At 40.1% G+C, this 24,711-nt stretch overlaps 3 protein-coding genes across 9 annotated transcripts; all 3 read right to left on the bottom strand.

Annotated features, from left to right (window-relative positions):
• Positions 1-13: 13 nt before the first annotated feature.
• On the bottom strand, positions 14-6,057 carry LOC133706445 (protein LONGIFOLIA 1). Of its 3 annotated transcripts, XM_062131978.1 has the most exons (6): positions 5,258-6,053; positions 4,841-5,166; positions 4,435-4,505; positions 1,808-3,838; positions 1,572-1,722; positions 14-1,035 (listed from the first exon to the last, which is right to left on the bottom strand). In XM_062131978.1, the coding sequence occupies exons 2-6, from the start codon at positions 4,986-4,988 to the stop codon at positions 209-211; spliced, it is 3,228 nt and encodes a 1,075-aa protein (XP_061987962.1). In that variant the 5' UTR covers positions 4,989-5,166; positions 5,258-6,053; the 3' UTR covers positions 14-208. The 3 variants fall into 3 exon arrangements, with proteins under 3 accessions (XP_061987962.1, XP_061987963.1, XP_061987961.1); XM_062131979.1 differs by having other exon boundaries at positions 1,572-1,719; positions 4,841-6,057; XM_062131977.1 differs by having other exon boundaries at positions 4,841-6,053.
• A 2,532-nt stretch (positions 6,058-8,589) lies between these two features.
• LOC133742425 (leashin-like) lies at positions 8,590-15,756 on the bottom strand. 4 transcript variants are annotated; one of them, XR_009862580.1, is made up of 8 exons: positions 15,644-15,756; positions 11,923-14,948; positions 11,755-11,836; positions 11,610-11,676; positions 11,212-11,397; positions 11,050-11,110; positions 9,963-10,180; positions 8,590-8,922 (listed from the first exon to the last, which is right to left on the bottom strand). XR_009862580.1 is itself a non-coding variant. In XM_062170075.1 (7 exons), the coding sequence occupies exons 2-7, from the start codon at positions 14,891-14,893 to the stop codon at positions 10,017-10,019; spliced, it is 3,531 nt and encodes a 1,176-aa protein (XP_062026059.1). In that variant the 5' UTR covers positions 14,894-14,948; positions 15,644-15,756; the 3' UTR covers positions 9,678-10,016. The 4 variants fall into 4 exon arrangements, 1 of the variants encoding a protein (XP_062026059.1); XR_009862579.1 differs by lacking the exon at positions 8,590-8,922 and adding an exon at positions 8,991-9,641; XR_009862578.1 differs by lacking the exon at positions 8,590-8,922 and adding an exon at positions 8,991-9,635.
• Positions 15,757-17,267: 1,511 nt separating this feature from the next.
• LOC133707496 (uncharacterized) lies at positions 17,268-23,508 on the bottom strand. Of its 2 annotated transcripts, none has more exons than XM_062133072.1 (5): positions 23,271-23,508; positions 22,001-22,869; positions 20,681-21,686; positions 17,997-20,526; positions 17,268-17,659 (listed from the first exon to the last, which is right to left on the bottom strand). In XM_062133072.1, the coding sequence occupies exons 2-5, from the start codon at positions 22,776-22,778 to the stop codon at positions 17,630-17,632; spliced, it is 4,344 nt and encodes a 1,447-aa protein (XP_061989056.1). In that variant the 5' UTR covers positions 22,779-22,869; positions 23,271-23,508; the 3' UTR covers positions 17,268-17,629. The 2 variants fall into 2 exon arrangements, with proteins under 2 accessions (XP_061989056.1, XP_061989057.1); XM_062133073.1 differs by having other exon boundaries at positions 22,001-22,828.
• Between the last annotated feature and the right edge of the window lie 1,203 nt (positions 23,509-24,711).

Here is a 24,711-nt window from a genome sequence, read left to right as displayed (position 1 = left end):
TCAGCATGGTAAGTGAAGAAGCAAAAAGGGTCTTATATATTAATCTTCCAAAGTATGTATCTTGACAACTTTGACGAGTTAACCTTCTTTACAACCCAGCATGAATTACAACACTATAGATCTTACAAATAGATTTATTGTGATGTTTGTCAAAAAAAAAATTAAATCACCAAAGAAAAAAAGTGGATTGAGAAGAACTGAAAGATCATTAATTAGCAAACAGCTTTCGACGCCTGGCTGCTGGCTTGGCACGCAAGCTAGCTGCTTCACCAATAACAATTTCGTCGATCAAATCCTTAAAGATCAACCTCTCAACATCTAAGACTGACCCAGAAATCTCAGCATGGAAAACTGTCCAACTTTCTGACCTGTGCATCACATCTTCACACAATATGCTTCTCAAACCATCATCCTCATCCTCTAAGTTACACACAAGTTTCTTGGCTTGAAATTGTTCTATCTCGAAAAACAGTTCCTTGAGAAGCTTTTGTGCATTGAGGGTTTTCTTTGCCAGTCTTGCAGGCTTCAACCACGGCTCAAGAGGGCTGCCAACTAAGCCCAACTTATCAACAAGAATTTCATTGACAGCATCGAAGATGAGTTTCCGGTGAAACTTCTCTTGCTTTGCGTGAGTTGCCTTTTCGGGGATACATTCTTCTTTTGCAAGCATACTGCTAGCCTTGGTTTGCTCCAAAACAAAGAACAACTCAGGGTTGATAGGGTGACCTGAGGGATGGAGCTGAAATGTAGTCAGGCTGGACCCCAGGTCTCTAAGTAGGAGACCTGAAGCTAACAATATTTCAGAAATGTATCTGTGATCCGGATTTGAATTCTCGCATAGTGATGCAATATAGTCTGTTCTTGCTTCATCATGACTAGAGTTCAATCGTCTAAGCTTCTGAACTAAGTTCTCAATGTTCTGCAATTTCTTACGATTGATCTCTGAGGTAAGACCAGACCCGACGCTAGCAAGATTATCTGCAGGGTTCCATTGATCTTCACATACTCTGAGATTTGAATCTTCAGCATCATCACCTGTATGTCAAATAAATTTTAAAGTGAGAATTGATCTTTCCAGAATGCAAGGATCAATATGGTTTGCTCCAAATGTATGATTGCATTTATTACAAAAAGTTAACCATGATCAATATGTGGTTCATCAAATGTTATATGGTTATAGTACACCATGGTTAATGGTGGTACACAAAATAGATAGCTAGTCAAGTTCACTCATTTCGGCAAAACCACAATGGTAGCAGTCAGGTAGCCAACTAAACTTTTTTTTTTTTTTTGAAAAGGGAGCCAACTAAACTTTTAAGATATCTGAATTTTCCAAACAGCTTATGGTGAAGGATTACTTACTGACCCTTCGGTGTATTAGGAATACATTAACAATATTAGTAGAACTCTATCTAATGTTTCTAGTTGGATGGGTTTACAAAAGAGAAACTTTTATTTTATTATTTTGGACTCAGCAAGTGAATTTAGTCATATAATCACTCGTTCTCATTTTATGATCATCTCAGGTTTGCCATGTCCAAGTTAAATTTAAGAAGAAATTTAAACTGTACCTCTGAGGGCGTCAGGCAACTGCTTTACTGGAGATAGTGCATCATCTCTATATGCTGAGGCATCAAGTACAGAGACAGGACTAGGATGTTCTGGAGCAACTGTAGCGAGTTCCACAGCAGACCCATCTTCTTCCAACCTTGCAGTTAACTTCTGAGAAGTAAAAACAAAATATATAAGCTAAACTTTCAAAATGGAATGAGTGGAAGCAGAAGATAAAAAAAAAGTAGACACCTACCTGTTGCATTGAAGCAGAAGCTAAATACTTGGAAGCCTTCAGAGATGGACTCTGGCTATCATTTGTATCAGTACCTCGTACACTGCTAGACTCTTCCATATCTATGTCATCTCCTTGGAAACTTGACCGTCTAGATTCATTACTTATCTCACTCAACTGGTCATCACTTTGCTGCAAGTTGGAAGATTTTGGTCTGAGTTTTCTACCAGGTGAAGTTGAGTCTGTTGATTGCCTGCTGGATTGCCTTCTCGGTTTTCTTGTATCAGATGGCGGGGTAGGTGGACGAGATGGCTTCCCTAACTCAAGCTTCTTCTGCTGTAATCTTGGGCTCACAGATCCTGAGCTCTTTGCTGAATTTGTTGCACTGTTTTCCTTTCGAAGAGATTTTACATTCCTGCCACTTGGCTTTTTGTCAGTGGAGCCAACAGAAAAGTCTTTCCTACTGTTCTTAGGAGAATGATCTTTAGCTATTCGGCTGTTAGTTGAAACCCTCTTGTTATCTACTGTTCCCCCTCTAGGAGCAGTATGGACATCAGAGAGGCCATCCATTGAAATTAGTGATGAACTAGGAAGACCAGACCTTTCGACAACCTTTGCAGGTTTAATGATCACAATCGGGGAACCATAATTCTTCGAGGAATCAGAGCTTTTAATTCTGGAAGACATAGCATGGCTGTTTCTGTTTCTTTGATTCACAGACCTTGGGTCTGGATTGGAACTAGAACATTCTGGTTCACAGTCCTTTTGAGTTCCAAAATTTGAAGCTTGCTCTTCTTTTTTGGTCTCTAACAGCCCTTTTACTTGCATTGCTTCCAATATCTGTTTAAGAGCTCTAAGATCCTTTCCAGACTGTTTGAATTCCAGATCATCTAATCTCTTCTCTATCTCACTATAAACAGACAGGAAGGAGTTTTGGGTCCTTCCTTGAGCTTTTACAGGTTTGGAAGATAGTTTCTGATAACCTCGATTTCCATCCTGCATTTTCCAAGGTGCTGGTTCAATTGGAAACCTTGAACTTGAAACAGGTCTCATAACCAGATCTGGATTCTTCCACCTTGGTGATGTTGGTTCTTTTGGAGAGCTTCTCAGGGAGTTTGAAGTGTGAATAGGCCTGTATATATTGTTTGTCTTCAGTGGTTTTGAGAAAGGATCACTTTCTATAACTGGGCTGGTTTTGATCAGACTTAAGTTACTATCAAAATCTGGCAATGCTTCCAAACCCATCAACTTTGCTACAACACTTGGTCGACTCTGAGTTCCTGATGACTGAGGTAGACTAGGATCCCTGCCATTGGAGCTGCCACTATTCCGAAACCCTTTTGAAAGATGATTTGATCTTGAGTCAGAGTGGGAACCACGCATTGAATCTTCTCTGCTATCCAGTGAAAGTCTCGGCAACTCTTTTGGCTTTGGAGTTGGTCTGAAGGTATCTCTTGATTCAAAGGATAAACGATTCATCTCTCTCCCATCATAAGAAAACCGTGGAGCATCTTTTGGAACTGTATGCCAAAAACTATCTTTTGATTCATATGTTGATCTTGGATGATCTCTATCTTCATAATGCCAAGGAGCTTCTCGAAGTTGAGCAAGAACTCTAAGAGACTCCTTGAGATCAGCAGGCATATTTTGCTTCTCATTGGTCCTGACTCCATTAGATCCATCTGTTGGTCTGGACAGCTTCAAGGGTCTTGGAGAGTCTCTGTGCTTCACTGCATTACCTGCTGCTTCATCTCTGGTTGTAGTTTTCAGTGATAGTCCCCTTGCTTCCCTATGCATAGAGTCCTTTACCACATCCCGGAGATCAAGGGACTGCCTTCCAAATCTAGGGGAGGTACTTGAGTGGTTAGTCACTGGATCCCTTGGGGGAGTTTCAGGAAAAATGATTCTGTCAAAGGAAGAGGTTCCTGGTTGTGCTGTTCTGTTACACTCCAGTGATGATAAGGAAGATGAACAAGTCGACGAGAAAGAGGCCCGTGATGACTCTGTTGAGAGTCTTTGTTTCTCATTCACATTTTTGTTCGAATTTATTTCCTGCAATTTCAAGCAGTAAAAAGTCAGTTTCAGTCCAGTAAAATTTGCTAAAAGCACAAAGAAATTCATGGATTCAAGTGCAATTCCAGTATAAGCAGAAGATTGAATATGCACAGACATAGTGAATAATTAGGACAATATTCCATCAAGAACCATGAACCATTCAATTATACATCATTAAGTCCATCACATGCATGTTAAGTAGGGCGGGGGTGGTCACTTATCAAGGCTGAAACAGACTCAACTAACACTGTTAAGTAGGGCAGCATATTATACTGAAAACATATATACATAGCTATTGACCTAATTTTGCATTGAATTGAACTTTCACCAGTTGCATTGAAAATTATCCCTCTGCCTGTACTACATGCTAAATTTTAGATGATTCCAAGTGCAGGCTAACTCATGATTCTCATCTAAAAGCTGTATAAATTTTGTAGTTCAAAGATATTTTCAAATACATACACACATCACAGTCAAAGCCCACATAGAAAATAATATACGAACAATGTGCAGTGAGTAGCTTAACGCTACCAGAAACATAGTTCTTAGCAATTTGCTAAAAGGAAAGGAATCATCGAGTAGAGAGTGATTACAGTTACTGCTTGCCGATGGTATGGATTGTTGGACTCTCTTTCCAGGCCACCATTGCTATAGTGTGAATTCCCTGTGAAACAAATGAATGCATTAGTTGTCATAAGCTGCAATTCATTATTAGACTCTCATCTTAGGGTCTACGGAATCAAATGTTGTAGGTTGCAATTCATTACTCTCCTTTTTTGCGCCAATTTCTATGAACTAGATGTTTTAGGGTACCTTTTTCAATCTTTAAACGTGCAAAAATAAAACAAAATCTGCATGAACATATAGACAAATCTATAATTATTAATTAGTGACAGGGTTGATGATGAAGCTAAAAGGGCTAGAGCAACTGAATAAAAGAAAAAAACTAGTATGACATTATCATTAACCAACAGTAGTTAGAAACCAGCAGGAAATTACCTGGAGGAAGCCTCTTGTGGTGGCTAATCCTCCTACCAGTGAGGACTTGGTGTCGATCGAAAATTTGGAAAATCCCATTCATGCATCCTATTTGCTTCTGCAAATCTGGGTTGTCATCAGCTAAAGAATGCAGAAGTTTTGCAGCCATCTCCACCTCTTCTGTCCAAATCAGTTATTTTCACTCCCCACTTTTTCTAAACATCTACTCAATTTTCTTCAAGCAAATCAGATTCCCCAAAATACAAATCCAAGGCCCTTCAGTAAATGTTGGAAACAAGCTTTGAGTACACAATGCACAATCCTTCACTGCCACAACTCTACACCCTCTGAAACCAATTTCAGGCAATTGTAAATGGTCTTATCCATTCTCCAGATATACAAAATTGAGAAGCTGTAAAATTCAGACACCTCACTGACCTTTGTTACACAAGCTGACGCCAATATCCAGCTCAAGTACAACAAAATGTAACTTATCCTTCTTTTTGTTCCTTTCTCCTCAAGGACTTGAACAAAATGCAAAGCCAACAGGTCAGTTGCAGCTTTTTCCAGCCTCACAAACCATTAAGAGAATAGACCACTCTCCTCATTCATGTAATTCCAAACACACCTAGTACAAAATCAAATTACCTACTAATTTCTGATATTCTCAAAGCTCACAAGAACTGAACTGTCCTTTCAATCACAGATCACAACTTCCACACAATCTCCTCTTTTGGGGTCTTTTTCTCCAATCTCTCCAGTTCACAACAATTGAAGATAACTAAAATGGGAAAAGAAGTAGGGGACACCCAGAAAACCAAATCAAATCCTATCAGTTAGGAGGGAAAGAAACCTTATTGGGTTTCACAGAACAAAACTCACAAAATACAATGCCTTGCGCAGGACCCAGAAAAGGGACTGAGAAACTGGAGGGACCCATTACAACAATATGCACAGAACAGAACAACACCCAGAGATAACAGAAACGTACATCTACCTTCAGACAGACAGAATCGCCTAAAAGAAACTAAAAGCAATGCAACATGTAGAGGAATCTTGGCAGATCCAAGAAGAGATGTTTTGCCCGGTAGAGCAAATGGGAAAGACAGCTAGAACAGATTGGAGGAAGCTTTGTTATTTTATGAAAAATGTTCGCCAATGTTGTGAGAGAGAGTTTGGCTAAAAAATAAAAGCTTTCTACAGAGAAAGAGTGTTTGTGGGTCAGATGGCTCGCAATCCATGTGGGATGAATATGTGAGTGGGTCAAGAGCTGTCTGCATGTGCATGTGATCTTGTCAGAGATAGAGATTGTCCCCTATACCTGCAAAGTCCCAATGGTGGCCACTGATTTACCATAACTACCATTCCAGCACTACAAAGTTGGAAACTTTCTCAGATATAAAAAAAAAGTTGGAAACTTTCTATAACTGAACAAAACCCAATTCAAGCCAATGCAATTGATTGAGAAATGAGCTCAAGGTTGAATCTTTTTCCAAGGCTCCAACGTGAGAAGCGTGAAGGGTGACTGATGAGTGGTTGCTGGTATCAATCCAGGAATTGAATAACACCCACTTGGCCAACTGGTTGTTGAATTGTGTAAATGGTGTCTCTAGCTTTCTCGTCAAAAAAAAAAAAAAAAATGGTGTCTCTAAGTACTTTCAATTATTGGTTAAAATATAAGGAGTTATTGATTCTATCATGTTTTTCAGAGTAACAAAATTTAAGAATCGCAAAAGCGGTCTGATTATTTCATTAGCTCATTTTAATATTTTGAAACACAGCACTGTGTAACTTTCATTCATAAAAAAATGAATGAGTGGAAAATAACAAACTTTGTCAACTCTTACACAGTTTCTTTAAATAGTTTAGTTGGTCTTTGATACTTGATAGCAGCAGTTGTATCGTATGAAGAAGATAATTAAGAAATTGTAGCAGTTAGAGAATATAAAACTATAAAAGGCTAATGCTGGCATATAAATACAGTGCTTACCATGATGATTAGAAGAGTCTTACACCTAATCTCTGAAGTCATGATTTACTTAAAAAGAGACTAGAGACATGAAAATAATACTTTACATTATTGCCATGATGATAATTTTTCATCCAAGGATTTTGGAACAGGATGATAGGTCTTTATTTCCCTAACCCCAGTGTGTGTGTGTGTGTATCTATATATGTATTCATGAAAGATGTGGGTTGTACAAATATATGAAGATTTCCACAAACAATAATAGAATAGAGATTGTCAAACTAAGAAATAGGAAGGAATTATGTGTCAGATTTAAGCACATGGTTCTCCACCACTCTAATGCTTTGTCAATCCCTGCAGCCTCTAATTTTCATTCCACATTGATCACTCTCTCATTATGCATCCTTCAAATAATTGAAAATTAGATATATTTCATGAGTTTTTCGTTAAAACCAATAATTGAAGTTAAAATAGTCCAATATTAAAAGTCTTGAAGTTACCTTTGGCCTGACTATAGCCGCGAGTAAAGCCACTTGACTAAATAGTTGTAAGTTGATACGGGAACATCTTTAGTGCTCTAAGGCTATGTTTGTTTCATGGGATTGGATTGGATTGGATATCCTTATTAGCTATTGGATATCCTTATTAGCTTGTGTTACACTAATCCCATGTTTGGCAACTTCAAGGACTGTTTTAAATGAGACTCTAGAGTCCCAAATTCTCATAAACACCTTCTACCATAAACCCCCCCAAAACCATGGGATTATGGAAGCTCTCCTTCTCACCTTCTACTGCCCCGTCGCGACCCAAAGCCTCCCTCTTTCTGACATCAGCGACCTCTACCTCCTCGACTTCGTCGGCCCACCTGGGTTTGTCCAGGAGGTCTCTGCCGAGGTCCCCAACCTCATTTTCTATCCCCAATTGAACCCAGAATCACTGCCACAGAAGGTTATAGCAACGGTGGCCGAATACCCAGAAATCAAGTCTTCCAAAATTTTATCAAATTCAAAAACCATGTATTCTAGCATGTAGAACACGAAGAGCAGATCAACTTTCATATCTTATGCACCTCAAAACATTGCCGGAGCAGCCGGAATTTGTACAGAAACTGCAGGAGAACCCAAGATTTTCGAGGTCCGATTCTCTCTCCACAACCAGCAACCAGACCAGCCGAGGAAAGAGAAACGTCGGCGATGACGAGATGGATCAAACCCAGCTGCTGCGCCTGCCGGAGGTGGCCTGATGGCAGAGTTCCAATCAGCTGCCGTTTGGAGCCTCTCGGGTCTTCATGTCAATGGTGTTGGCTCTAGTTTTAGTCCTAACTGACCAAACATGGGTTAGGGAATAACATAGCATAATCCAGGCTTGAGGAGTCCAGGACTCTTATAGAAATTAAGGAGAGGTATGACAGTCCGGTGAAACAAACATAACCTAAATGTATTCATGCATCAAATTCTAGTGTCTTCCACATTATGAATAAAATAATAATGGATAAATCACCTTTGCGATTGGTGAATATAAACTATTATGTACCATAAGCTCACCGGTCGTAGAATATGATTTTTAAAATATGTTTCGATTGGGGTTACATTGTTAATGCCTGGATAATGTATTTTCTTAGTGAATTCCCATTTTTTTTTTTTGTTTGAACTCCAGAGAAGATATGATATCTGCCTATCTGGTAATGATTGTCTTCTTGTTTCGAGTAAGCTCAGCATACATGTGATTGCTAGCTAATAAGGACTTGCATGCATTTGCGTATTAGAAAGGTTGATACATACTTGATGCCGATGAACCAAAAGAAGCCAAATGAAAAGGAGATATCACCATATAGTTGGTTGATGATGAATACACCAAAGGAAGATTTGAGCAAATGAATGCTTGCATCTTTTGCCACGTTCATAAAGTGAAGGAACTAGTACACGTGCTATGCCTGAACTATTAGGCAAATACCAACTAATCCATTTCAATCATCCTAAGCCATATCTCAAGGAACAAACATTGCTCATTCACCTCACGCTCCATAGCTTTAGCTATCTGCTCTTTAATTTGATTGCCACATTACCTTTTCAATTTCTCCACAAGTAATCATCAACATCATCCATATATATAATTGATAATAATTGAAGGAGCCCTACAAGGAATCCAATCAATAATAGGAGGCATTATGATCAGGAGGCAGGCAGGGACACGGGGATAATTAGCTAACAGTATGCGTTATCTAACAAAGAAAAACGATTTTATGTTATGACTAGAAGGAAGTCATCAATCTAAAAGTTAAGAAAAGCTGGTCTGTATGCAATGTTGAACAATATGAAAAGTATCAAGAAGTTCTGAAATGGCAGAGATCACAGAATTGGGTGAACCAATTGATTTGCCAGATGTAGCAGCACATGCCAAGTTGATCATCGTGGTCAATAAAAATCAGCCAGTACCAACCATTGATAGCCTTCAAAAACTTGCAAACAGACAACACAAAAGATTCTAGATATGCCTAATTAACTAATGGGTTTCAGTAGCTGTTACTTTGAACCAGGCACATAAATAGACATGGACCAATTGCTGGTTATATAAGTGGGTTTAAGTTTGGTTGGTGCAAGAGATGTACATTTCAAACAAGCCAAGCATAACGGTAACTGATAGCTGAATCAAGGCAGGCACATAGAATCAAATTTGGTTGGTGTTGTATCCCTGCTGGAAATATAACAAAGCAACCCCAGAAGATTTTCCTCAAACTCAAAGTATAAGATTTGCAGAACATGGTGGTTGGGTAACAAATTTCTATCAACTGTCAACAACCCCAACTATCTGCATCAAGTTAAAGATGGTGGCACCTATTTCACAACCCTGCATCTGTCGTGTGTTTTAGTTAACAATGACAAATAAATGTAAACACAAAAAGAGAGGACCTATCATCTTTATAGGCACTCACAAAGAATGAACTTTGATTTGCCAATGCTTATTCAGTGCATCGACCAACAATAAACAAAATTTATGCGCACATGACAATAAATAATTGGTGCGCAGGTTTTACTAAACTAGGAATTTTTTTTTTGATCTAGCCTAGCAGACGCTCTCTTCTACAAGCAGTATACTTGGTACATCTCATTTAAGCAAAACTGAGACAACAAAAAATAATGGGTCGCAATGATACATGTTAAAGTGAAAACTTACGTCTGGTATGGAACTGCAAAACATCAATGGGTCCAAGGCATGAAAAAGGCCGAGTCATCTCAGGGGTTTTGCATCCTCTATAACTCTCCTATAGAAGTTCCAAGAAGGATTTGATTTCGTTATGGGTCGCTGACCAAATGGATTCTGTTCCACATATTTTTGGACACTCTCAGCCATAGCTAACCCTTCCAGGTAAGAACGGATATCGCCTCCAGGTCCTGCGATGAACAGGAGTGTATAAAAGACCACATCACAATATGTCATCATGTAAAACTAATACAATCATTAGACTTTTTTTTTTTTTTTTGAGTGAATAAAATCATTACACATAATTGGACAATTATATCTTACAATTCATTCTGAAAGACAAGGTATGATATAAGATGACAGTCCTGCTCAAAAATCATACTATGGAGAACAAAAGATAGGGAAAAGAACTAAGATAGACATTAGCACAGGCAGGCCAAGCCCCCATGGCCAGTAGGAGCTGATGCACTCAGAAAATTGTTTATTATTTTTTTGTATAGTGCATCTGAGGCGTAGCAAATTCTAATATTAGGAACTAATTCTAGCATTTTCTAGCCTAAAAGCCCCCACACCGCAATTTATTTGTCAAATTAGAGTAAGAAGACAGCAACAAATTCAGGCCTCGAGTCTATTAAGCAACATATAACTAAAATCCTGGGTCCGTAACTGGACAGTAGACCAAAACCACTATAAAGAGTCAACGAAACACCTGGACTTGCAAATTTCACAGTAACAACTAACAACATAATAAACACATTAGATATATAATGAATATGCCAGATATCTTAGCTTACACTTCTTGACGACTTAGAAGTAAAGAAGAACCATCAGAAAAATTCAACTGGAAATTAGAAATTTGGAAATCTAGAGCAGGAAAAGAAGACACAAAATAGACAATGCTTAAAGGGCATAATGGAAAGACTATGCAACACAGGGAAGACATTTTGACCTACAGAATTACTTTCATGTGTATGACGCCCATATGTATAGGTTTGCATCGGTTATTTTCCTTACGTTTCAAAAGAAAAGGAGATTAACACCTACTGTGATGGTGTCTCACCTAATGAAGAATCTTTTCTGTTCCTGAACTGATATGAATTGGGGAATATGGCCGTGTTCACCTAAACACAAAGATGAAGAATTAAATCAGTTGTTATCCTTGTAGTAAAACCAATCACATCCCCAAGAGAAAATGTTAAGAAGAAATAGTAAATTAACTAACCGGATTGCACAAAGCCTTGTATGGAGAATCATCCAATAATACTGTGTTGGATTCGTTATACTCTCCTCTCGCCCAAGGAAGATCAGGCTCAAGCTTCTCCCATAATTTTCTAAGCTCTTTCAAAACGAGGGGCTTATTCTTGTTCTCCACTGTCTTGAACCTGGTAGAAGTGCAGTGCGATTGGTTCTGCAAAAGCAATAATCATGACAATAAAGTTGTAATTGTTGATTTCTGCTATCAAACAGTTTTTATTTTTAAACATTAAAAATAATGGGGAACCTATTTTGCTGAAGCAAAATGATTACGATAAGATAATTAAGATCCTATTTTTCTGGAAGCAGAATAAATTAATATCATTTTAACATGACCATTTTTTTAAAATTTACTCTAATCCTTACCCAGCAAAAGAGTAATTTGTGTTTGGAATCCCCCAAAAGAAAATCTATCACCGAGTTCACATTTTCCCTGAAAACAAGCGTAAAGGATTATATTCCAACAAACAAGAAACCAGAAAAGGTACATATGTCCAAGAATGAAGCTTACTTGGTTCTTGAAGACCACACACCCACATTAAATCTGTCAAAGCAGAACTGTAGAAAATCATCGCAAAATGGCCTCTTAAAAACTGTGAGAAAAAAGAGAGGAGAGAATGAGGTTCCATACCACTTTAAGAGAATAAAGATCTAAAGATATTTAAATATCAATTATCACCTGCTTTCCGTGATATTATTTTGTCTGGTTTAAAACTACTGGGGATAGAAACTTCCATCTGGACAATATCAGCAAGCAGCCCATTAATATCAAGAATCAGAAGCTTTTTCTGAGAAAGATTGCCCTCTCTACCGATAGCAACTACTTCAGTATCAGCTTTTGGAGCCAAATGTGACAAGGAAGGAACTTCATCAATCTTGGTTTCTTTCCACACTGTACCAGTATTAAGTGGTTGTGCCACCTCTACCTCTTGTTCAGAGAATATTGCAAGCGGAGGCTGAAGGGATAGATCTGCTTCTGGCGTCATTATTTCCACCAATAGCTCTTTATTCTCATTGGTTTTGTGATTTCTCTTTGGATTCTTTTTCTTCGTTTCTTGTGAGCAACTAAATTCTGCATTGGGCTTGGGACTCTCCGAGTTTGTTGTGCTTACTCCCTCCACAAGTGGTTGTGCATCAGTATTAAGTGGCTGTGGCACCTCTACCTCTTGTTCAGAGATTATTGCAAGCGAAGGCTGAAGAGATGGATCTGCTTCTGGCGTCATTATTTCCACTAATAGCTCTTTACTTTCACAGGTTTTGCGCTTTCTCTTTGGATTTTTTTTCTTCGTTTCTTGTGAGCAGCTAACATCTGCATTGGGCTTGGGACTTCCTGAGTTCATTGTTGTGCTCATTCCCTCCATGAGTGGTTCTGCATCAGTATTAAGTGGTTGTGGAACCTCTGGCTCTTTTTCAAAAAGAGTACGCTGAAGAGATGGATCTGCTTCTGGCGTCATTATTTCCACTAAGAGCTCTTTACGTTCACTGGTTTTGCTCCCTCTCTTTTGCTTTTTCTTTTTTGTTTCTTGTGAGCAGGTAAAATCTGCATTGCCCCTGGTACTTTCCAAGTTTATTGTTGTGCTCATTCCCTCCACAAGTGGTTCTGCATCAGTATTAAGGGGTGGTGGCACCTGTAGTTCTTTTTCAGAAAGAGTAGGCTGAAGAGATGGATCTGCTTCCGGTGCCATTATTTCAACTAATAGCTCTTTACTTTCACTGGTTTTGTGCTTTCTCTTTCGATTTTTCTTCTTTGTTTCTTGTGGGTAGCTAAAATCTGCATTGGGCTTGGGACTTCCCGAGTTCATCGTCGTGCTCATTCCCTCCACAAGTGGTTCTGCATCAGTATTAAGTGGTTGTGGCACCCCTAGCTCTTTTTCAGAAAGAGTAGGCTGGAGAGATGGATCTGGTTCCGGCGTCATTATTTCCACAGATAGCTTTTTACTTTCACTGGTTTTGGGCTTTCTCTTTGAATTTTTCTTCTTCGTTTCTTCTAAGCAGCTAATATCTGCATTGGGCTTTAGACTTTCTGAGTTCATTGTCATGCTCATTCCCTCCACAAGTGGTTCTGCATCAGTAGTAAGCGGTGGTGGCACCTCTAGCTCATGTTCAGAAAATATTGCAAGCAGAGGCTGGAGAGATGGATCTGCTTCCGGCGTCACTACTTCCACTAATAGCTCTTTACTGTCACTGGTTTTGCTCCCTCTCTTTCGCTTTTTCTTTTTTGTTTCTTGTGAGCAGGTAAAATCTGCATTGCCCCTGGTACTTTCCGACTTTATTGTTGTGCTCATTCCCTCCACAAGTGGTTCTGCATCAGCATTAAGTGGTTGTGGCACATCTAGTTCTTGCTCAGATAACATTGTAAGAGAAGGCCGAAGAGATGATTCTGCTTCTGGCAACATTGGTTCCACTAATACCTCTTTACTATCACTGGTTTTGCGCCCTCTCTTTCGCTTTTTCTTCTTTGTTTCTTGTGAGCAGTTAAAATCTGCATTCGGCCTGGGCCTTTCTGAGTTTATTGTTGTGCTCATTCCCTCCACAAGTGATTCTGCATCAACATTAAGTGGTTGTGACACCTCTAGTTCTTGTTCAGAGAACATTGCAATTGAAGGCTGAAAAGATGGATTTGCTTCTGGCATCATTGTTTCCACAAATAGCTCTTTATACTCACTGGTTTTGTGGCTTCTCTTCCGCTTCTTTTTCTTCATTTCTTGTGAGCAGCCAAAATCTGCATTGGATTTGGGACTTTTTGAGTTTGCTGTTGTACTCATTCCCTCCACAAGTGGCTCCGCAACAAGCTGCTCCAATGATATTTCAACAGAAGGCTTTATATATGGATCTACTGCTGGCATATTACTTTCCATAATAGAAGTACCAACAGAAACGCCACACACTTCATCATTACAGTCATGGGGTTTACGGCTTTTCTTCCCATTCCTTTTCTTGTTTTTCACTGAGAAACTCGAATCCTCAATGGGTTGTGGCACTTCTAGCTTTTGATCCGTCACTTGTGCAAGTTGAGGCTGTACGGCCTCAATGCGTTGTGGCACTTCTACCTCTTGATCTGTTGCTTGTACAAGTTGAGGCTGTATAGAGGGACTTTCACAACTTTTATCATTTGTCTCAGGGGTTTTACACCCTTTCTTGTTCTTCCTCTTCTTATTCTTCTTCTTCTTATTTTGTGAAAGACTCAGCTCCACATTTGACTGGGGACTCTCTGAATCTGTTATTGTAGTAATTTTCTCTGCAAGTGGTTGTGATGCTTGTTGATCTGAAAGTTGTACAAGTTGAGGCTGTAGGGGGGGACTTTCACAACTTGTATCATTGGTCTCAGTGGTTTTAGACCCTTTCTTCTTCTTCTTCTTCTTTTTTGTTGAAAGACTCGGCTCCACATTTGATTGGGGATTTTCTGAATCTGTTATTGTATTACTTTTCTCTGTAAGTGGTTGTGGTGCTTCTTGATCTGAGAGTTGTACAAATTGAGACTGTAGGGAGGGACTTTCACAACTCTTATCATTGCTTTCAAGTTTACACCTTTTCTTCTTATTTTTCTTCTTTTTCCGTGAACAACCCAGCTCCACATCTGGTTCAGGACTCTCAGAATTCGGTACTGTGCAAATTTCTGAAGATGGCGGGCACAAATCTTCCACCGCCATTTTCTCTTCCCTCTATCAGGAGCTTAATGACATATAGATTAAGAACTTGAAATGCCTACAACCAGAGATCACAACACAGTATTTAGACAAAAGATTGCATAAAGTAACATATATGACTTCCCATAAGCAAAAGAACATGCTGACTCCCGAGTGTTAACAATACGTTCAATTAAAGAAAAATTAAAAAGCAAAAGGAAGTTCTTGAACTGATAACACTAGTCCTAATTGGTGATCATTTGAACTAATTCACTTAATCGTTCATCAGCTAAAACTACCTACTTTGCACATTTGAATCCATCATTGCTTTCGAATGCACAAACGACACAAACAGTGCTGGTATTCAAAGCAGAACTAAGAACCCAACACAACACAACACAATGCATTGATAAACAAGCAAGTTCCAAAATCTCAGCAATACAAAATGCCATGAGCTAAGAATCCAATATTCATCGAAACGAAATACTGCAAGAACAATTCGAATTCGAAACTGAGAAAACCAGCATAAGATGAACAAATCAAGCATTCATGAAAGTCTATAACTTTTCCAGATATCAAACAAAGTAACAAGGACCCAGAAAACCCAGAAGAGCCAGAGACATATCTGAACACAGAAATTGATAGAAAGAAGAATTAGGGGCGAACCCAGCAAACCCAGAAACCCCAGAATCGAATACGAACAGTGACCTGTATCTATCACCACAATCACTACCAAAAAGATATCTAAATGCTCAATTAGCAAATAAAAAGTACCTGAATCGTCCGCAGAAACCCTACTTCTGATGAAAGGAGAAGGAAAGGTACGAGCTTTGGCTACTGCTTTTGGAATTTGGAGTGCTTTGCTTCGTTTTGCCTGGGGCTTTTGCTGCTCCTAATTATACTGTTAATTTTTTTTTTACCTTTTTACTTTTACTTTCTTTAATAGGAAGGTATCATTAGGGATTATCCTATCATTTAAGGGATTTTAAGCCCAGCTTAGTGTGTCAAAAACTGTTTAACGTATAAGTTAAGTAACGAAAGGTATTTGGTGGTAAAATTTAATAAAAATTTATTTCAAAAGTTACATCATTAAGTTGCTGTTTATAGAAGTAAGTAAAATGCAGCTTTTATAAACTTAAAGCTACATCTGTTGTGAACGAATGACATAAAATACGCCCCTTCTCGAGCTCCAAAAACTCGGCCGGCTTGGTCTAGGGTTTGCGACGTCCTCCTCGTACGGCGGCACTCATGGTCGGCGTCGGTCCGCCGCGTCGTTAATTGGTTGCTGTCGGACGGGTGTTTTGATCACTATTTACCTGAAGTCTTGTGGGATGTGGTTTGGCTTGAGGTCTGGCTTGATGGTCTGACGATGAGCATCGGAAGAAATCTCGAGCGCGGTGGGCGGCGGCATGGCATGGGTTGGCTTCGTCGGGGCACCTCCAGGATCTGCATCTTGGGAGGTTGGGTTCGAAGCGGCCTGGCTCCGTCGGGCTTCGACGTGGGCGAGGTGGTGAGTCAGGCGTGGAATTGAGGCGGGGAGGTATGGCTCTGGATCGGTGGTGAGGTCCGGCGCTAGATTGAGGCGGCGAAGTATGGCGCTGGGTAGCGGCGGTCGACGAACAATGTGGCTGGAGATTGAATTTGGGCTCGGGTCAGGCTTTCTTGTTGGGCCTGCGTCGGGCTTCTCTGGGGCTGTGTGGGCTGCTAGTTTTGGGCTGGGTTTTTGCTCTAGGCCCTCTATTTTAGTTTAGTCATTTTGATTAAAATAATTCCCTACTTTGTTAGGGAGCTATGCTTCTAGTTTTGAGTGAGCGTCATTGAGTCTAGTTTACTCAGTCTATTTGCTATGTAGTAGTTAATAGTTTATAGGCTTCCTTTCGGAGCATGGAACCGTCAAATGATTGGACCTAATCTATGTATCACTGTGCTACTACCACAAACTCTTTATCTACCCCTTGATGGTAGATGGAGGATATGTAATGGCCATTTCTGGCTTTCGATAAATGATAGTCACCCTATTTGGGTTTGTTCAAAAAAACTACATCTGTTTATAATTTAAGTTAAACTAATCCAAATTGGGACTTAAATTAGTGAAAAAGCTGAGCATAACGGGAGAAAGATTCAGAATATTGTCTTTTTGGGTGAAAATTATATTCATCTGTTGTAAGTCCCTCAAGAAATTTCGGTATGCATGAAATGTTACTCATTTAGAACAAATTCACCTATTGGGCCGAGATTAGAGTCGCAAGAGCATTGAATTAAGCGCTATGCCGCTATTCATTCGAAATTAGGTACAATTGGTAGTTAAAAAACTTAAAAAATGACCTAAATTGTGTCCATAAGTCATCAATTGTCGATTAAACATATGAAAGTATGAAAGAAGGGAAGAACTAGAGGCTTTCAATTTGAAATTGATCTGTAATATTAATAAACTGTGTCCATTTTATGAACGTCTACGTTTTACAAAATCGGAAATGTACAATAATGATTCAGAGAGACATTAACATACATCTTCTGCAGCTGCCACAGTACCTTAAAGCAAGGTAGGATTGTAGGAAGTCATTTTACTCATCAACTATACAAGAAACCCGACATCTCTGAACAACAAGAGTTCAAATTCCCTATTTATCCGCAGAGCTTTTTAGACAAATCAAATCAATCCGCGAGCTCAGGATGCATATGGAGGAGTTCCAACTGGAACTACGTAACGCCTCATCAAAATTTCTGCCATTGCATGCTGGTTGATCGAATCATAGAGGTCTACACCTTGACATACTTATCAACATAACCCTGCAGAGGTAATAGAGTACAAGATGAAGCTAAAAGCATGAATTTATTAACAAAAATAGAAACAATATTAAAACTGCAGGGTTGCATATTCATCTTTTTTTCATGCCCATGAAGCGTGGCAAGTTGTAAAGCTGTTCAATCACAATTTCTTTGTTTTTATTTTTCTTATTTGAAAATTGCTGAAAGGCTTGAAGACATAGATCATCTTCTCATCATGCAGACAGCAAAAAAAAAATGTATGCAAAAGTTTAGCAGGTGGGCATAAGTAAAAGTCCTCACTCGACTGACAATGCCATGCCATTCAAAAAGCAGAAATGAGGAAGAAAAAAGTAGTTACCATCACAAGCTTTGTCAGTTTCCGCTGAGACGAGTCAATGTAGTGATTTATCTTTGCTTCGGACTTGGGTATCTGGTGGCTTTTCATGGCTCCAGAAACCTTATCAACAGTCTTTTTGACAATGGTCTTGAAAGCTTCTTTGCTCATATTACCCTGCCGCCATGACGGCTTCAGAAGATCCTTTACAAAATCTGCAATAGCACTCTTGAAAAGTCTCGTTGATCTGGAATCCTTTTTCTTCTTGCTCTTCCCTCCAGATTTCACCTGATCAATCTCCATCTCTCCTACAGCCATGTTTGCTGCACCATCATCATTACTAAGACTCTCATCCTCAACAACACCCACTTCTGCATCTGCTGTCTCACCATAGCCGTCATTATCCAGAGATGTAGCCGAAGAAACAGGGCGAACCTCTGTATGTTTGTTGTTCTCTTCTACATCTAATGGCTCACAAGAACCACTGAGCCTCACCATCATATTCGAATCACTGGTGGGTATATGCTTTTGGCTGTGATCATGTTTATTGAGTGGATTTCCTGATGGCTCAATGCTGTCAAAAAGTGGATCATACTGCTCACAATCTGACTTGGGCAACAGCTGACCACCAGCTCTAGCAGAACTCGGCGAGGAAGTTGTCTGTCTTGACCCAGCACTGCCAACACCTTGCCCATCAACTGGGACTTGGACCGGTGTATCAAACATGTTACCACCGGGTGCATTCTTTTCTTGAATGAGAATGTTAGAACTGAATTTGGAGCTTAGAGGCTGCTCAAAAGTAGCTGCGTAAGGATTATGATGTGTTTGAATTCTAGATGCCCCAAAATCAGGAACTTGAGAAAACTGACTCCTGTCCAGCATATCTGGAGGGTATCGTGACATGGGGCCATCTTTCCCAGGCAAACCCAAAATGCTTCCACCTACAGGGTGTTGTACACCAGTCTTCCCAGGCACACCCAAAATACTATCACCAACAGAGTATTGCACACCATAGCTTGGCTGTTGGTTATGTGAATGAGGATGAATTTGTGATGATGAATTTAAAAGTTCTCCAGATGGAAAATTGTCACCAGAGAAATTTTGCATTTTGATCCTTGTTAACTCCTGTGAAGAAGGTGCAGGTTGAGGGTGTAGGTGTCCCTGAGCAAAAGAATGTGAAGGATTTACATCCTGCACAGGAGCGTGTGTAAAGCGATCTTCTCTCATATGACCAGGGCCCCCAAAAGGTTGATTTGATGGATTGCCTGATCCGAAATCTTCCCTGTTCGGTAGAGGATGAGGAAGCTCTGACAATGTAGGGTACATCTGATGCAGAAAGTCACCCTTAGAATGAGGGGATTCAGTTGGGTAAGAGCCGTAAGGCCTCATAGAACTCTGAGAACTGAAGTCACTCCTTGGAGCCAAGTTATTCTGCTGAAATTGTGAAGAAGCACCTCGTGCAGCAGTTCCTGCATTTAAAGATGAATCATACGGTGGTCGTGGAGGTGGCGGCGGCAAGGATGTCCAAGGTGAATCTTGTGACACCGAGAATTGGGCAGGTTGGTTGGGTAAGGGACCTTGATAAGAATGAATCATTCCTGTAGGAATGGACTGAACTGGATAGGGTGGCCTCTGGTTGTAGTCCCTATGCACCTGTGGCACATGAGCAACACTGGTACCTTGTGATAGTGAAGGAGGAGGAGGAGGAGGAGGCAGCTGTGACGGATATGGACTATTTGCAGCAGAAAAACTGGGAAGAGGTGACTCTTTAGGAGCCATATACTGTGATAAAAACTGTCCTGATGAAAGTGGTTGAGCATTAGAACATTCAGTGGGACGTGAATGAGTTGATAAGAGTGCATCTGTTGCATGTTCAATACTAGAAACCTTATTTGGAGAAATCTTGGATGCTCGATCTGGTGGTGAATCAGATATGAGAGAGGCTTCCATCTGCTGAGACGAAAAATGAGCCTTCTGAAGCTGTCCTGCAGAATTATTGCTTCGAGATTGTTCAATAGCCTGAGAAGTATCACCCCACGACTTCATATTATCAGCACAGCTCAACATCTGAGGGGATGGCTGGTGAGATTCAGGATTGTGACCGATGGTTCCTTCCGACTTTACTTGAAAATTTTGTTTCAGTTGCATTGTAGCAGCTGTCACTCTAGAGCTCTCACAATCATTTTTATCAGGATCAATAAATTGACCATCTTTTGTGGCCACATCTTGACATTGTTGCATCTCTTGACCTTTGATTTCACCATGCGGATTCATGTCAGAGCTATCTTCAATCTCTTCCTTAATCCTAGAGTTCTTCACACTAGGCTGAACTTCTAGATGCTTTTGGTTGCTCCTATGGCGCCATGAACCATCACTTTGGTCATGTGCACGGTGCATATACCGACAGGATGCTCCACGGAAGCATCTGCCTCTATGGAAGTCAAAGCATTCTGGAATGTGGCGCCTGTCCTGTCTCTTATTTTCATCTCTGAAATCACCTGCACGCCTAAAAGTGGGAGACCTGCTCCTGCTTCTATGATTCCTAGAAGACCAACTGAAACACCAATAATTAAGAAGAATATTATGAATCACAATAATACTTGTAATATGATGACATATAAACATCCAAGCTCCCCAAGTCTTGAAATTTAAGTCTCCATCAGTATCTGCCAACCAAAAAGATACACATAGAACGCAATTGGTAGTACCTGGGAGAACGGTTTCGCTTCTCTCTTCTCCTCCGAGGACTCCTCCTCCTCCTCCTGCTGTCAAGAGGAGACCGGCTACAACTGCGGCTGCGGCTGCGGCTGCGGCTCCGGATACGGCTGCGACTGCGGCTGCGGCTTCTGCTTCTGCCTCTTTTACGCCTCTTATTATAACGTGAACCATCAGAGTTACTGTCAGTGGAACCTTCTCTGACCAATCTCCCATACTCATCCACCTTCGGCAGAACAGATTCAGACTTGGTCTTTTTCCCCTCCTGAGACTCATCCCTTTTGGAAACTATATCAACAGGAGCACCACTCAACGCCTCTTTTCCCTGGAAGGCCTCATGACTCTCAATGATTAATGTTGTACCAGTACCCTTAACCTCTTTTTTTGTATCCAAGGAAAATTTGGACCTCCTGGATTCATATTGCAGACTAGACATTTTATCAGTCATGCACGGGCTCTTAGATCCTGTCTCAAATTGAGACCCAGCATCTTTATGGCTACTTTTAACACTAGCTGTAACTGATGATGAAGCTATAACAACATTAGCATCTTCAAAGAAAGCATGAGGATCATTTTCTGAGCTGTTTTCAGAAGTATAGTCTTGTAGAAGTCCAAATGGACTGTTAACTGCAGTGATCTGGTTAGAAAACCCGTCTGAATTTATTGCCTCAGCCGCTGCAGAAGCATCGAGTGTGTTCTGATCATCAGCTATGGGAATAGAAGTTTTATCTCGCTCACTTGCCAAAAGGGATTCAAAAGCTTCAGTTGAATAAATATCAACTCTAGATGGCGCCTTTTCAATCATCAATTGGCATTGGGACAAAGAGGACGACACATTTTCACATGAGACACCCTGGGCTGCAGTCCATCCTAGTGAACTCTGTGCTCCATGTAGGTGCTTTTTGACATCAAGCTCCCCATGACTGACATCAGACTTGTGGTTTAGAGCGTTAGATGAATCATGAACTTCCTGATCTCCGTCAGACAAGGTGATATCATCTTAAACCCATCCAAAGAAATAAAATTGTCAGCTCTCATTCAGTTACTTGCAATATACATGACAAAGATAAAAGAGAATGTACAACACATACTGACATGACATGATATGACACTAAGCAATTAGAATATCAGGTCAAGATGGGCACTGAAATTCTCAGCCCAAAACTAGAAATATCATTTGCATACTTCTGTGTGAATAGAGAATTTTATAATAGACTGAATACATCGTGATCATTAATTATAGTCACAAATGTGCACCTTGCCTAGCATATTATAGGTACTGGAGAAAAAAAAATGAAAAATAAGTTACTAACCTTCCATCTCCATGTCAGAATCAGCAGGCAAGCTACAACCTGAAGAGACGATAAAATGGTCAGGTTGAGATGAAGAGTCAATCCACGAAGACTTCAATGGTGATTCAATTTTCCCTTCACTCATAGCAGTAAGCTGGCAGAAAGAATCAATCTTATGATCAACTTTGTCATCTGATGGCTTAGGTGGAGGTGAAGAAAAATCCAACATCACACTTCCATTTGATGATACTCCATCTCTAGCTAGAGAACCTGCTTCACACTCACTTCCACCTTCAAAATTATGGGAGCCCTCATGCTGAAGACCGGCCTGTGGTTGTGCTGGAGACAAAGCTTTATACGATGCTGGTCCTTGTGCAGCACAACCAGAAGTAGCATTAGTCGAAGGGAGAGGAGGAGGTAATGCTCCATGTGGTATTGCAGCCTGTGACATGTTTGGGTAAGGAGGAGTCACAAGTGCTGGTGGATAAATCGGTTGGAAATTCTGGTTTCCTGTTGCTGAAGCATGTTGCACGTTATGCCATGTGCTTCCATGGACTGTTGGATTGGCGTGTCCGTAAGATTGACCTGTATTTGGCATCCCACTGAACGGAGCAGCGGGAGGTGGGGCAACAGAACCGTGCTGATATAAATAAGGACCCGGCTGACCTATCTGAACTACATTCGGTGGTGCTGCTGGAGAGCCTTGTTGGAACTGAAGGGAAGGTGGAGGCGGACCCTGTTGGTTTGCAGGTGGCTGACCCTGGCCAAACGGCGCACCATAATTAGCTTGGCCATACATTGCAGATGAGGCTCAACTTAATGAAGTCCTCCTCCAATACTCTAGGTGTCCTGCATCAAAACCCAGTTTGCACAGGTTTCAAAAGCTTCCCCTGAATTCATCAAATACCAATATAAACAACTTATACAGTGTATATCGAAAACGGAAACAAAGGAGCTACTTATTACTACAATGGTAACAACGAACAGGAATATAATGCTCCTCAAGATCCAAGTTGTTTACCCCATATTAGATGATCAATTTTTTTACCTCTCAATCGAAATCGAAATCCAAATCGAAAACTCAAACCAACAAATTCTCACATATCCCTAAACCCTTTCAGCATCTTAGTTCCAAAATAACAGTAGCATTCACTTTCTTCGTTCTCAATTTTGTAAAACCAAAAATCCCAGCATTCGGTGAAATCCAAATTTCACTCTCAGCAACCAAATAAGTATGTATAACTCGATGAGTAAAAACGAAAGGCAAATAATCAAGCAGGGTAAAACTTACCGTTGGAAGTCGTTTTGGGGTTCAGAGGGATTTGGAGGCTTCGGAAGATAAACCCTAAAGTGATTTGGGACTTGAAGGTTTTGTTATTACGAGGGTTTTGGGACTGCGGCAAGTTTTGAGTAAAAGTGTGAGAATTCTAAACCCTTATTGTTCATATCTTGTCTTCTCTTTCTGGTACTAATCGGATGTTCTAACTCTGCGTTTAGCTGCGTGAGAATGAAGAAAAAGTTGAGTACTTTTCTTTTTCTTTTCTTTTTTTGGGGCCATTAAGTACTTTTTTTTTTATTTTTTTTTATCACAAAGTACTTTCCTTAAAAAAAAAAAAAAAAAGTAAATATTTTTTGTGAAAAAAGAAAAAGTAAATATGTTTGTGTTATCGAAAATTAATTTCTGTGTGTTATTTTCGATTGTTATACAAACAAGGGAACATGGCATTGTGTCACCCTTTATGGTGCTGGATATCTCTAGATGATATTTACGAAAGCAAATCTATCATTTCACCGCATAAATTTTGTGAATTTGACTATTAGATAATATAAAATCATCTCTTGCTGTCAAGTAGAGATTATTGAAGATTTTCCAAGTTGCATTTTTCATCAAAATCTGTGTGGCACACCCTTTTTTGTGGCTGAAATCTCATTATCTTAATTATTTGTTTTCATTGAAAAATTACCCATCAAAGCATGATTTGTATAATGTATACACCTTTTGAATTGTCAAAACTCAATAATGTCAAAATGTTCTCATTTATGTACTAATTCTTTTTTTCCAGTAACCGCAGCATAGCGAAAAAAAAAAAATCCTCTAGAGAACGCGTTTTGTGAGTAGCGATCGTCCTCTGGATGTCATCATCGGACTGGGCTGTTAGGCGGTAGAATTTGGTGAGACCTTTAGGCTTGGATCGGGTGTGATTAACTTTGCAGAAGGTTGGTTTTGGGTGATCCAATTCGAACCTAATTATTTCCTTTGGGGTTCGCGGCTAAAGGCAAGGTGGTCCAGCTAAGGTGTAGGGGTTCGCGGCCAGAATGAGGGCAACGACAAAGTTTGCCTGGTTAGACAAGCAACCCAAATCCGTTTCGAATCAGGCTTGACCGAGGGTCGAGCTGCAATCGACGATGACAACTCACGGAAGGTGGCGACACGGTGGGTTGAAGGGGAGGTGGCTCTGTTGTTAGCTTTGGGCTGCTACGTGGGCAACGATGTCGTGGTCGTGGAGGTTTCTGTACTTCGTTGGGTTTCTTGCTGGGAGGAGGGTGTGTTGGCCATATCTTTGGGCTAGGTTCTTTGGTCATATTGGTTTTCTGCTGTCCTTTGTTTTTAGTATTTAACTATTTATACTATTATTGTGTTAGGTTGTTATTTCCCTTCAATAAGTCCCTACAAAGCTTTGTTCGGTTTATTGTGGCCTTGTATCGGTCTATGCAATTTGCATGCCTTGTCT

Source organism: Rosa rugosa, chromosome 4, assembly GCF_958449725.1.
Source record: "Rosa rugosa chromosome 4, drRosRugo1.1, whole genome shotgun sequence".
NCBI lineage: Eukaryota > Viridiplantae > Streptophyta > Magnoliopsida > Rosales > Rosaceae > Rosa > Rosa rugosa.
Note: the sequence above shows the minus strand (reverse complement) of the source record. Positions and strands in the feature narration are given on the sequence as shown.